Source organism: Epargyreus clarus, unplaced genomic scaffold (assembly GCF_041222505.1).
Source record: "Epargyreus clarus isolate Ecla_fem2 unplaced genomic scaffold, WU_Ecla_fem_2.2 ptg000008l, whole genome shotgun sequence".
NCBI classification, from domain to species: Eukaryota; Metazoa; Arthropoda; class Insecta; order Lepidoptera; family Hesperiidae; genus Epargyreus; species Epargyreus clarus.
Window position 1 is genome coordinate 5,859,010 of NW_027332216.1, and position 13,164 is coordinate 5,872,173.

The 13,164-nt window shown below is 36.6% G+C and overlaps 2 protein-coding genes across 3 annotated transcripts in view; one reads left to right on the forward strand and one right to left on the reverse strand.

Moving 5' to 3' along the window:
* Positions 1-1,901: 1,901 nt before the first annotated feature.
* On the forward strand, positions 1,902-5,300 carry PGS1 (Phosphatidylglycerophosphate synthase 1). Its single transcript, XM_073075795.1, has 7 exons — positions 1,902-2,545; positions 2,746-2,898; positions 3,482-3,699; positions 4,020-4,090; positions 4,257-4,352; positions 4,558-4,684; positions 4,988-5,300. Exons 1-7 carry the CDS (start codon positions 1,969-1,971, stop codon positions 5,111-5,113), a joined length of 1,368 nt encoding a protein of 455 aa, XP_072931896.1. The 5' UTR covers positions 1,902-1,968; the 3' UTR covers positions 5,114-5,300.
* Positions 5,301-5,700: 400 nt separating this feature from the next.
* stet (stem cell tumor) overlaps positions 5,701-13,164 on the reverse strand; it is a 127,611-nt gene continuing 120,147 nt past the window's right edge. For both annotated transcript variants that reach the window (XM_073075799.1, XM_073075800.1), the window contains 5 exons: positions 12,052-12,169; positions 10,341-10,526; positions 9,589-9,861; positions 8,351-8,428; positions 5,701-7,610 (listed from right to left, as the gene is read on the reverse strand). In XM_073075799.1, the coding sequence (XP_072931900.1) occupies positions 7,452-7,610; positions 8,351-8,428; positions 9,589-9,861; positions 10,341-10,526; positions 12,052-12,169 (814 nt within the window). In that variant the 3' untranslated portion in view covers positions 5,701-7,451. The remainder of the gene's footprint in view (positions 7,611-8,350; positions 8,429-9,588; positions 9,862-10,340; positions 10,527-12,051; positions 12,170-13,164) is intronic.

A 13,164-nucleotide genomic window follows, 5' to 3' on the forward strand; every position in this document is an offset into this window, starting at 1 on the left:
AGTGATTATTAAGATTTTTTTAAATATACATACTTATATTCTTATGTGAACTGTTTTAAGGTTATTAATTGGTTATATTTATATTTACAGATGCTCCCGACAATCGTATAGTGACGACGTTATAGAGTATGTGCAGTTTAAGAGGAAGGCAAGCTTGTGTTTCATGAAAAGTAAAAGTTGTCCTGAACACAAGGTACATCAATGAAAATGAAAATGTGATGACTGTCATGCCTAGAAGAAGTGAGGAGCCAAAAGTTTCGAAAGTGGGCACCAGTCTGAAATACATAAAGTAAAGTACACGGGAAATAGTACTTCTTTACTTGCGTAACCTACCCAACAAGATGAAGGAAGAAAAGTGACCATACAGTTCCTATTATTGCATTGCAATTTAATTCTGAAAATGACAGTGATAAAAATATATATCCATTTGTTACGGAAAATAATTTTAGTAATGAAGAAAAGGTGATCTGTAGTAATTATTGTAACTGTAACATATGATAAATATATACAAAAGTTCTACTGTGTGTACTCACTAATAGAACCATATAAACCAAATAAACAAAGAAATCGGTTAATAAAATACTAATATGAGCAAATCATGTATTTTTAATTATACAGTCATGTAACTTAATCAGTGCACATGCACCATCAATAATAACACAGTCATGAAATATTTTAATTGTGTCCTATTAATTACAGAATGGGCCCTTAAAATAGAATTCTCATAGACGTCTTATAATTCTATTCTTATCATAGACATCTATATAATATATTAAAAATATGAATACTTCCAGTTGCTGTTTTGTTTTGATTACGTCCCGTTCCAATGATTTGGAATTGACGAATCACTCGAGAGTTACCAAATTTATTCCTTTTTTTCAATAATACTTCTCTTACATAGATAGTATAAAATGTCATTGCTTGCAAACAGAGGATTTAAACATATAAGAATCTGCAAGTTCTTTAACGTTTATGAGATTTGGGTTTAGGAACTTGTATAAGCAAATTTGTTAGGATATTTAGCGATCGTACTTGAACACATCGTCACTTCACACGCCTTGTAATTTGACATTCTTGCAATTGTACTAATAAAAGTTAAATAATTCCCAAGATTTCCCCTGAAGTATGTGTAGCGTCGAAGTTTATTTCTATATTTTCAATGTGTTGACGTCACGCTACGAAATGACACTTGACCGCCTGTTTTGGCGTAACGTTCCGTTCACCGTAATAAAAATATGTTTTTTATTAATAAATAGCCCTTTTTTCGAAAAAATGATCAATGAAAGGCATATATAATACGTATATGAATTCATTAAAACAGTTTCCCAAAAAGTGTCAAGTAGCCAATTACTATTTATTAAATCATTGCGAAGAAAAGATGCGTTTTTTATTTATTGTACATTCAGTTCTAAGTTTAGAATTTAGATCATAGATTACCGTAAAATAGGTCAAAGGAGTTGAAATCAGTATTGTTTGGACAAAATAAGTAATAGTGCTCTATTTCCAAGTTATTGCATCTTGGTGAGCGTATTCGATGCAAGCGATACTTTCACTGTCGTTTATCTAGTACTTCGAACTCGAAAATAAGTTACGTTATTATGTACGTTACTACAGAAATACTAAACCTGCGGTATTCAGGGAAAGTGATTTTGATAAGGTATAATAATAAAAATGATAGGGATTTTTTTAAATGTAATTAATATTTAATAAAATAAACAGATGTTTTGGAAAAAGTTTAAGGCTTGGTATTCCTTCAAGCAGATAGTTGATGGACACGTTTATGATCGGTGAATAAAATAAAATGATATCATGTTGAACGCATTTATGAATGAGTTGAATGTAGCAGCTGTCATTGTCATTGTCATGTCAATTGTCAATTTATTTGTAGTTTTTACCAAGTGTCACTCGTGATTTTCATGAAGCCGTGTGTCAGTTTCATGAAATTTTCTTATTTCTAATAGTTGTAAAATGTCGTTAAGATTTAAACCGAGTGAATTGAGTTACTTCAATTGGATGTATAGTTTAGCTCCATGTTTTCCTGTGCACGCTTCCAAAGTTAATATAATTACCGACCCGAGCAAGTTCTATGCTACATTGTGTGAGCGGTTTCGAAATGCCAATCGTAAGGTATCCATCGCTAGCTTGTACATAGGAACCGGGGATTTGGAGAAGAATTTACTCGAACTAACAGTTACGAATGTTAAGTTGAAAAAGGACTTAAAGTTGAACGTGCTTCTGGATTATCAGAGAGGGACTCGTGGGGAAGTTAACTCTCGGAGTGTGTTTCGTGAGCTGACGAGTGATGTTTCGGATAGATGTAACCTGGCGTTGTACCAGACGCCCCGGCTGCAAGGCTCTTGGTCGAAGGCTCTGCCGGCCCGCTACAATGAGATTGTGGGTCTTCAACACATGAAGTTATACATAGCTGACGACTACGTGTTACTAAGTGGAGCTAATTGCTCCAACGATTACTTCCAAAAGAGACAGGATCGCTACATAGAGATAGAAGATGGTGATCTTGCTAAATTTTACTGTGAACTCATAGGTATGATCACTGTAAGTTGTACATTTTTGTTTCAATTTGTTTTTTATTTTAAAAAGTTTAATTCAAATATTCTTTAAGTTACCAATGCACAGTTGATTGCCTTACCATTATTATGGTTTCAGTGTGGCTACTACATATAATTTAGTCTGCTATAATGATTTTTATACCATATTATCAATAAAATTATTCTATTCATCCAGATGAGGTGACTAAGATCAGCAATCAAGACAATGGAACAAATATCAAGCCGAGTACAAAAGAGGTGACAGTATCACAAATGAACAAAAGTATTTTATCAATAATTGACAAGTGGAAGCAGATGCAGACCAGGAAATTATTGACAATTAGTGATAGTAAGTGGCTGACAAATTAAATGTGTATTAAGAACAAGTTTTCAACAACAAAACTGCTACTTTATTATCACAAATCATGGGCACACACTAAATATAAAACTTGTTGTATATCTGTTTAGATCATAATATCAAAGGTTAAAGTTTTTTTTATAAGAAATGGGTAGGAAACATGCAGTACATTTGATGGTAAGTATCACTGCTGATCTATAACCAACTCCAGATAAGATTATAATCCTACCTGAGCACAGCTGTTTATACAAGTAATAAGTATGTTCATCTTACAACAATCTAAAATCCAGAATACAGTAGCACTCATCACTGATGTTATTTAGCAGTAATAAAGTGTGGTGGTGATGCCTCTTGAGAGGCAAGAATCATAACGTGTACTGTTAGTAAACACAATAGGTATTAGCGTCACCTACTAATTAATTTTGTTGCATCATATTTGTGTAAATAAAACGGTAGACTAGACTTTACAGGAAGTGAAATGTTTAGAAAGACTGACTTAAAAATTGAATAATACCTACATTATTGTAATTAGGGTTGTAGAATTTGATTCGTAAAATTGTATCAATAATTTCAGGTGATAAAAATAAAGACACATGGGTATTCCCATTAATACAAATGGGAGAATTTAATATCACCCAGGATGAACAGGCTACCTGTGGGGTTCTAGGGTCCGCTCCGAAGGGATCCTATTTCAGACTAGCAACAGGTTACTTCAACTTGACAGAACAGTATGCCAAGATTTTGCTGAAGGATTGTAAAGCAAATATAAGCTTGCTAATGGCACATCCCAATGTAAGTTATATGTAACACTTTATTATTAAAACTTAATAGATTTCAAGCACATGTTTAAGTTTATCACAACAAAATTCTAACGATGATGTTAAAACAGATGTGATAGCTGTTTTGGCATGTTTAGTTTTTTAAGAGAAACAAATATATTCAACAATCACTTGCATTATATTTTTTATATTTCTGATAATAAAGAGGGTAACATAATCTTTATATTTTTGTCAAAATTATAATAAAATAATATGAAGGTATTTGATTAAGTCACAATTTGTTAACTAATAAACGAAGAAAATAAAATGATTCAATGTAAAATGTGTTTTCAGGCTAATGGATTTATGGGCGCAGCAGGTCCAGCAGGAGGAATTCCTTATGCTTATTCTTTAATAGCAAGAAAGTGAGATAAAAAAATAATATCATTTATTATGATTGTGCTTGTTTCTCAGATAATGTAACCAGTAATGTGGTAAATGTAAATAAGGAATTTTATAGTAGATCCTTGTTTTATATTGCTTTCACACACAAACTTTAACTTCATCTACATTGATATTATTTTTTTTTAGATTTTGGCAGAGAGTTATAGATTCAAATCAGGCTTCAAGAGTGCAGATGCTTGAATATGAACGTACCGGATGGACATTCCATGCAAAAGGATTGTGGTATGTGGTGTTAATAATATAACATACTTACCAATGACATATGGTAAGTATGTTATATTATTATGCAATTATCTTTTAACAAATTTAACACCTGAAATTGATATCTCAGAGATTAATTTGAGATTACACTTGTTATACAGGATGAAAATTTTTAAATAAATTAGAATTAATTTTAAAATATTAAAGAGGGTATTCATTGGTGTAGGTACTACCCGCCTGGCAGTGGGGTGCCGTGGGCCACGCTGGTGGGGTCCGCAAACTTCGGCGAGCGGTCTGTACGACGTGATTTAGAAGCTCAGGCGGCTATTTTCACAGTTTCGCCATATTTACAGGTATTCATTTGATTATTTTTTTAACAATTAGATGGATGAGTACGTTAGAGATTAGAAATAGCCTGACAACTTTTAATTAAACATTATTTTAATAATAATCCAGGTGTAAGTAAGGGACTACAAAAAGCCTGTTCAAATTCAATACTTATTAAACTTTTTCACTTTTCTTGAAAAATAGGCAAATTGCTTTTAATACAAAAGCCAAAAGAATAATTACAGGCATTCATTATCATAGCGCGATAGGACCCAATTTGCGCTCCAGTTTAAAGTATAATAGTTAATTACTACTTTGTCTCCTTTCAGGAAAGGTTACATGAAGAATGTTCAAAGCTTCATGAATATTCATCTGAGTGTAGCAGCGAATTACAAGAGAGACATACACCTCTTTGGGTCAAAGCCACTGTTGGATTATTTAGGACATACTTTTAGTTGGAAGGACATATTAGGCTTTATGGTCAATTAAGTTTATCAAGAGGCAAAAGCAAAATTTAGACCACTTTCAGAGTGAATAAATTTTATTAATTTTATATTGTTGATTTATGTTAGCTGTTTATTGTTGATTTTAGCAGTTTATGTAATCGAAAGCAACAGTTTTAAGACATTTGCAAGAAGTACTTAGGGTTCGTACACAAAACTGCGATGCGACGTCGCATCGCAAAAATCTGCGAGCTCCCTCGACGCATCGCAAGAACTTGCGAATTGATTCGCATCGCACAGTGGTTGTTGTTGTTGGTCACCCTGAGAGACGCTACGCCGCACGATATCGCATCGCAGCAATTCGCATCGCAATTTTCTGCGTTGCGAATTCGCATCGCGTCGCATCGCAGTTTTGTGTTCGAGCCCTTAAAGTATTTTTGTATGTTTGATATAACAGTCATATTATTTTTAATTATATTGTGTTGTGAAACCAAAAAGCAGAAATAGTGCGTTATTGTTGATTATGTGCGCTAATAAATCATTGTTAATAACTTGTGTTTATTATTGGCTCCCTTGGATTGTAAATTAAAAACATTAAATAGTTTCAATCACTTTTAATCATATTCATTCTTATTTGCTTCATTATAATCACATAATATTATATTGATTCACACTTAAAATAATTTTAAAATAAATTAATTGAAAACACTCTGCAATAATTTATACAAAAAAAACTCAGTCGGTACATGACATTATTTGATTAGAATTAAAAGTATACAATCAAATTTACAATAATAGGAATCAGGCACATTATATAATAGATCTATTCACTAGTGAGTGATGTTTTGCTAAAATATCGAACGATACCCGTTGGGTAATGACGATAATGGACGAATCCCCGTAACGACGCATAGACAATTCTAACAGATCGATCACATAAAACAAAAACTCACTCTTGAGCATAATCATTTCCGATTAACAATCTTTTTGATTGAGCAATTCACACAAAATAACACTCATTTACAATCAATATTGAGACATTTTGTAATAATGAGCAATAATTGGAGATAATTCTATTTTATTAACAAGTTTCGATGTAGTGTATCATTTGAAAACATAGTATTCCTATGTTGCAGCATGGACTCATTTTATTCTAATCTTTGGTGTCCTGGGCATAACAACGCTGACTTAACTAAATGCTGTTTTCAAATGGAAATGCAATATTAAAAAATTAATAACGACTCTAGCATAAAATTCTGTAATCAACGAACACAGCATTTAATGGATAGTCAGTTCACACGGGAACAATTATTTCGTGTTGCGGTAACGCCTTTAAACCTATAAATTACGATTTGCAGATAGGTACAAAAATAGTTCACCTATACAAATACAATTAAGACTACTTAACAATTAAGTATCGCGAGGAGGTTGCGTGAAAACAAACGGTGCGGCGGCCGACATCGGCCGAATAGAATCATTAACCATTCAACAAACAAGGGAGGTATCGACAAACGAGAACTAAACGGTTCACTATAAATTACCTACACAATTCAACTAAACGGGCATACCATGTAAAAACACGAGCGCAAACAATCCTCCCGCAACAATAATGCTACTTATTGCGTATCACACTAAGGTAAATTGACTAGTGTCGTGAGTCAGTCACATGGTTCGGTGACTCTTCTCCCGGGCTTCCTCGATCAACGAGCGGGTTCGAAGGAATCGGACAGTCGCCAGCGCTAGACCGAGTACAGTCGGACATACATAAAATACGTCGTACATTAAGGGGGTAGGGCTCACAAAGTTTAGGTGACCTGGGTAGTAGGAGTCATTTTTTTCAAAAATTAGATTAATTTCAAAAGAATTATCAATTATACATATAAAAGAATTTGGGAGATTTCTAAGTTACATTTTAACATGGGATAAACTTAGATGAATCACATATAAGTAAGACATTTTAAAGTACTGAACTATGACGTCACGAATGACTATATAGTATTTATACTATATAACACAGTAAACCTTTTCATTCATTTAATACGGTGTGACGTCACAACTCCTACTGTGCCATTTTCAATACGCCGTGACATCACAACTTAGTGATATTTTCATTGAGATGTGACGTCACAACTACCATATTACACATCACAACTTAGTGTCATTTTAATGCGACGTGACGTCACAACTACCATGCACATCACAACTTAGTATCATTTTAGTGTGACGTGACGTAACAACTAACATGCACATCATAACGTAGTATCATTTTAGCGTGACGTGACGTCACTACCATCCTCCTTAACGTACGACGTTGAATGTGTGTCCCAACAGCGCTGTGTGTATCGGGCGATCAGAAGCCAGCGTCCGGCGGCGGGTCGGGCGGCAGGTAGTGCAGCTCGTCGACGGGCGCGCTGAACACGTTGTAGAGCACCGCGAACAGCGTGCACGCCGCGTACGCGCCCAGCGCCGCCCACCACAGCAGCCGCTCCCACAGCCGCTGCTGCGCGTGCTAAAAAACAAAATCATTTTTTTTATTCAAAATATTCAAAGATTAGTAACGATACTTCGCCGCCTTCGAATTGAATGAAGCCACAAACGGCTTATTAGTAAGTTCTTTTTTTGAATTCTTGACAAATAAAAACATTTTTAGAGAAAATTTACGTATGAATAAATAATACTGCGTAATTTACATAATAAATAAATGATTATTTCGAATATTTTAGGGACATTTTAGCACGGAGACGTGGCAAAACTTTTTTACGCTACTATTTCAATTCTCAAAACTGGGTAGGTACATTTTCTTGTTAGGAGTGACTAATCTATGTTCAAAATAGGCCATAGGCAAAATAGGACTTTACAGAGCACTCTACAGACTACTTTATCTCCTTTCAGAAAAGGTTACACGAGAAGTGTTCAACGCTTCATAAATATTAATCTGAGTGTAGTAGCGGTTATATGGTATTTATGGCAAAATAGGTACGCTGTATGGCAAAATAGGTTCTGTATAGAGCACTTTTGAATTTTTACATTTTTTTACACAGCGTTTGTTTAACGACATTTTTGAACTTTTTTTTGTGAGATTTAAAATGTGGTCGGGTATTTTATTTGTAATAGCGAATACAGTTACCCTTGAAAAATCTAGCCACCTTACAAAATCTATGTTGCTAATTTATTTCTATTTCTAGTATTAAAGTTATGGTGGTTACTATTTTTTTTCAGACATATCAGTGTGTTTTCTTATATACATACCTTCAGCACCAGCAGCCCGATGGTCAGCCCGGCCAGCGCGCCCGCCACGTGAGCCGCGTACGACACCGGCGGCGCTTCCTGAATTATAAAAACAATGTCGTTATATGAAAAAAAGAAGTAAACGAGCTACAGTAATATTTGAACATCATAAGCGTTTAGTTTTTTAATAGGTGACAAAAATGAGCATGCAGTCCAACTTTTTTTTTATGATATAGGAGTAGCAGACGATCATGCAGTCCACCTGATGGTAAGTGGCTATTGCCGCCCATGGACATCTGTAATCAGCCCCAGATAGGATTAGATATTCCTACCTGAGGTCGGCCACAGATGCCGATGCGCCGCTACCCCTGAGAACTAAGTTAGAACGCCTCGGAAAAGTATGTCTCCCTTACCACACCCTTGAAAACGGTACACAGTACTAGTGCTGTTATTAGGCAGAAATAGGTGTGGCAGTGGTGCCGCCGAAGCCGAACCACAAAGGGTCCTACCACCTTCAAACTACCACCTAATGGTAAGTGGCTTAACCACTGCTACCTATGATCATTTCGATATGATATGTATCAGTTGAAATTCTATATGAGGCAGCCTATACTACCAAACCCATTAAACAAGAACGAAGCATCGATTAAAATTGTTGTTATAAAGAAGAAATAAGCGAAGGCATGGTGCCTCTGGAGTTAAACCACCAAGAGTTCGCCTAATATTGAGCAATTTTTAGAAACAATGTGCGCACTCCATGTGTCTTTTATGAAGTTATGCAAACTTTATGAACACTTAAATTTTAGGCGACTATAAAATTATCCATATTGAATCATCGAAGTTTTATAACATCCTGAAAGCTTAGATGAGTCAGAATTTGCGTATCGTAATGAGACCGTCGAAAAGATTGAGTAAAGATAGCAACCCTATATATTTAATGATATGCTCCCATAAGAAATTATATCTACCATTTCCAAGCTGTACAATTATCTTCTGCTTTATAGTTTTAAATATTTCCTTGTATGTTAATAGTATTTCATAGTTATTTACGATTGATTATCTTTATCGGTGATATTAGGCTAAGCTTAAACTTCTTAACTTATGCAAGTATTTTATCATATTACCTACTTCGAGTAATTCAAAGTGAAGAATATCCGAACACGCATCACCGGTAAAAACAATTCATCATACACACAACACATACAAATGACGCACGCACGTACGCATCACTGACGAATGAGATAGATCGCGTCACCCACCTTAGTGTACCTGGCGTGCACCGCGAAGCCGACGTCGCACGAGGCGACCGCGAGCGCGGCGACGAGCCGCACCGCGCCGTACCGCATCGCGTGGAAGTTGAGCAGCGCGTTCGCGAGGTGCGCCGCGAGCAGCGCGTACACGCCGCCCGACGCGCCCGCCAGGCACACGTCCGGGTCCAGCACGGACGCGGCCAGCGAGCCGCCCAGTACGCCCGCTAGGTACACCGCGCCGCAACGGGCCGCGCCGTGTACCATCTCTAAGGGTAGACCCACCTGGAAAACAAACAGATTATTTATAATCATGTGACTAATTGTATTTTACTTTACTTTTAATTTTAAATTGGCTCAATTGGATTGGCCCATAAGTAACAAGTTATTCCGTCACTTTTAGATCGTTCGATTGATTTAGCTCAACATAACCGAATGTTATAAAAATAAGAATAAGAATATAAAAGATCACAGTTGGTAATAAGCCAGAGCTGTTACATGAACGACGCTCTAAGTAATCGTACTTATAATTTCCGAATTAAAGAAGAATTTCTATCACATTTGGCAGCTAAGGCGTCAGGTGCCATTTATTGTTGCGGCTACTTAAAAATAGGCAGTATGTATGCCTATAATATACTTACATTAAATAAATAAAAAAGTACATAATTGCATTCATGTAAACCATGTTTTAACTTTACGTACAGATTCTTGTCGTTTCCGTATAAAGGCGCACTCACACATTCAATTTCCCCTCTATTACTCACCGCAAGTTGCACGAGCAGGTTGAACGCGAGGTGCAGCCAGCCGGCGTGCACCACGCTGTACGTGAGGAAGCGCCAGAGCTCGCGGCGGCGGTCCGGCCGGTACACCAGCGGCGAGTCCACCGGCACCGGGCCCGCCGCCGCCGCCACGCCGCCTGACACCCACGCGTACCACGCGAACACGCCCAACTGGATAAAATGACAATTATGTTATAAAGTTTTTTTTTTATAATATAGGAGTAGCAGACAAGCATGCAGTCCACCTCATAGTAAGTGGCTACTGCCGCCCATGCACATTTGTAATCAACCCCAGATTGATATTTCTACCTGAGGTCGGCCACGGATGCGTCGTCACTCCTGAGGACTAAGCTGGAACGCCTCGGAACAGACTGTCTCCCTTACCACGCCCTTCAAACTGGAACACAGCAGCGCCTAACACTGCTGTTATTAGGTAGAAATAGGTGTGGCGGTGGTGCCGCCGGAGACGAACCACAAGGGGTTCTACCACCTTAAAGTGGTCCCCTTTCAGTGCACTCTCAGCCTGAGGTCGCTGCATTACATCGAACAATGCCCAAAACGCTGTTGGAATCTAACTACGCGCTACCTTTAAGATGCTCATGTACGCGCCCAAAATCTGTGACTTGTCTGTCTTTATACCTGTCCGCGTGTACAGCAGCATGCATTGTGATGACAATAATCGCACCACCTCGACTAATTAGGTACCTAAATTATAGGACCTAGCTGATTTAACGATAGTATTTAGGCAACTTTTTATTCCTATATTACTATTTTAATTAAAAATCTCCACCATTTATTATTAAGTCCCCCGAAGTTGAAAGTACTTTCGTATGTAATTAATGTTTAATCTAATCACGAATTTTTACCTCCAAACTATTTTTCGTTAAAAGTTGACTTCGCAAATTTATGGAGCTTTAGGTCACGCCAGAGGTTTCCATGTAGTTCATTGCTTACGTACTATATATTTTCAAGAATTTTATATATGTAATGTTTTGGTTAACATTATTCATTGCGGTGAACCGTTAAGGTGTAATATTGCACCTATAGGTAGTGGCGTGCGGCACCTCAGGAACCGTCCCGTTGCGGTGAATCAACGTGTGACGACCGCGCGCGCTCGCGCAACTATTGTTATGATTCACGTAAACCGCTTGTTTGCACGGATGTGAAATCCGTAATTACACTTTTTAATTAACCGAAGCAACTAGAGCGGGGATCGAACAGCGGTATTAAGCGAGTAGAAAGTGATGCATGACTTTTCTAGTCCCCTAACGGCGCGTACAGAGCTGTGTAATGCTGTAATGATATGCATGACTCGCAATTACGATCTGGGCATTACAGCTGTAACCAAGCTGCTAACATATGTTCTCCCTCTGGGAGCTGGTAACATAATAGGTTCATCCTTTTGGTGCGAGTGTTATTTGACCTGATGTCGACGTTATCTTTGAATACAAGTAATAAGTTGGGATTCCGAACTAAGAGATGGTAGTCATTCACGGCCAGGCATTCGTCTTTCCCGAATGTGAAGGTCGTTTTCATCTAAAGCAAGGCACGTTTATCAGGCATATTTTGCAGATATTCAAGGGTGACAGAAACTTAACATCAGACAACTAATCCTTTTATTTCCATTCAATAAACATACATTTCACAGGTCAGTTATTCTAAATACAGTAACTTTATCATCGGGTAAAATGCTTACCTCTAGTAGCGTGACACAGATAATGAAGAGCGGAGGGGGGCAGCAAGTATACCGTTCCTGGTAGTACTTGCGCTCCCGCTCCTCGGGGAGAACCTCCATCGCCACTAGGTGAACCATCCTGTGGACAAAAATGATTTATAGATTAAACGTGACAAACTTTCCAAACATGGGAATTTTAAACGTTCTGAGGATAAAAATCTGCCTAGCTGATTTTCTGTGCATTACCTTCGCTTTAAAGTACAATCGGAAAAAGTTCAGTCGATTTCGAAAAGTCTGTATCGTTGCTATGTTTTGCCATTGGATGAATTGGTTCAGATAACGACAATTATTTCTATATCATCGTTCAAGATAAACCAATTTTGCTTAGTTGTATAAATTGTACATTATACATTCTGAATTATAATAAAAGTTGAATAGTCTACGTGTTACATGCATAGATACTCCAGTCTTTAATTTCAATCTAAAGCATTGTGCACTATGTTTATCAAATTCCATTTATCTGTGATCTATTATTTTACTGTGTCCAGTAAAGTTACAAAACACCAAAGTGAATGACTAAAAGACACGATTTTTACATAGCAGTGGTGTACCAAGTGTAAGATTATTTCTCGTAGAAACGTGCGTAACTAATGCTTAACTTACTTTCACGTTATTCTTGCATTCGGTTTATTGAAGCAATTTATTAGCAATTTTATTGTTTGAAAGCACACCATATGTCAATGTGACACGACAAGTGAACATAAAAAGTATTTTGCTCGACGTCAATTTATACAAAAGTTAATTTCGTCGAATCGGGAACGAATAAATACACTAATAATTTTGTTAAATTAAATGTTCTGTCGTAAATGTGTTTGGTTACATGGCACTGAAATTTTATGGATCAAACATCGTAAAGGGAGTTTACAGAGTGACGTACGGGTCACGGTGTAATCTGGGCTGACTTTTTGAGTTCGGCAATTTAAAAAGAAATCCTGTCTTGTTTAATTCATACTTTTACAACTTTATGAGAACTTTAGAAGGGACATTATATAAAAGGGAAAATATTATAATAATTTTAAACGAATTAATTAATTAACGTTCACATTACTTACAATTGTTTACATTGAAAAGTGT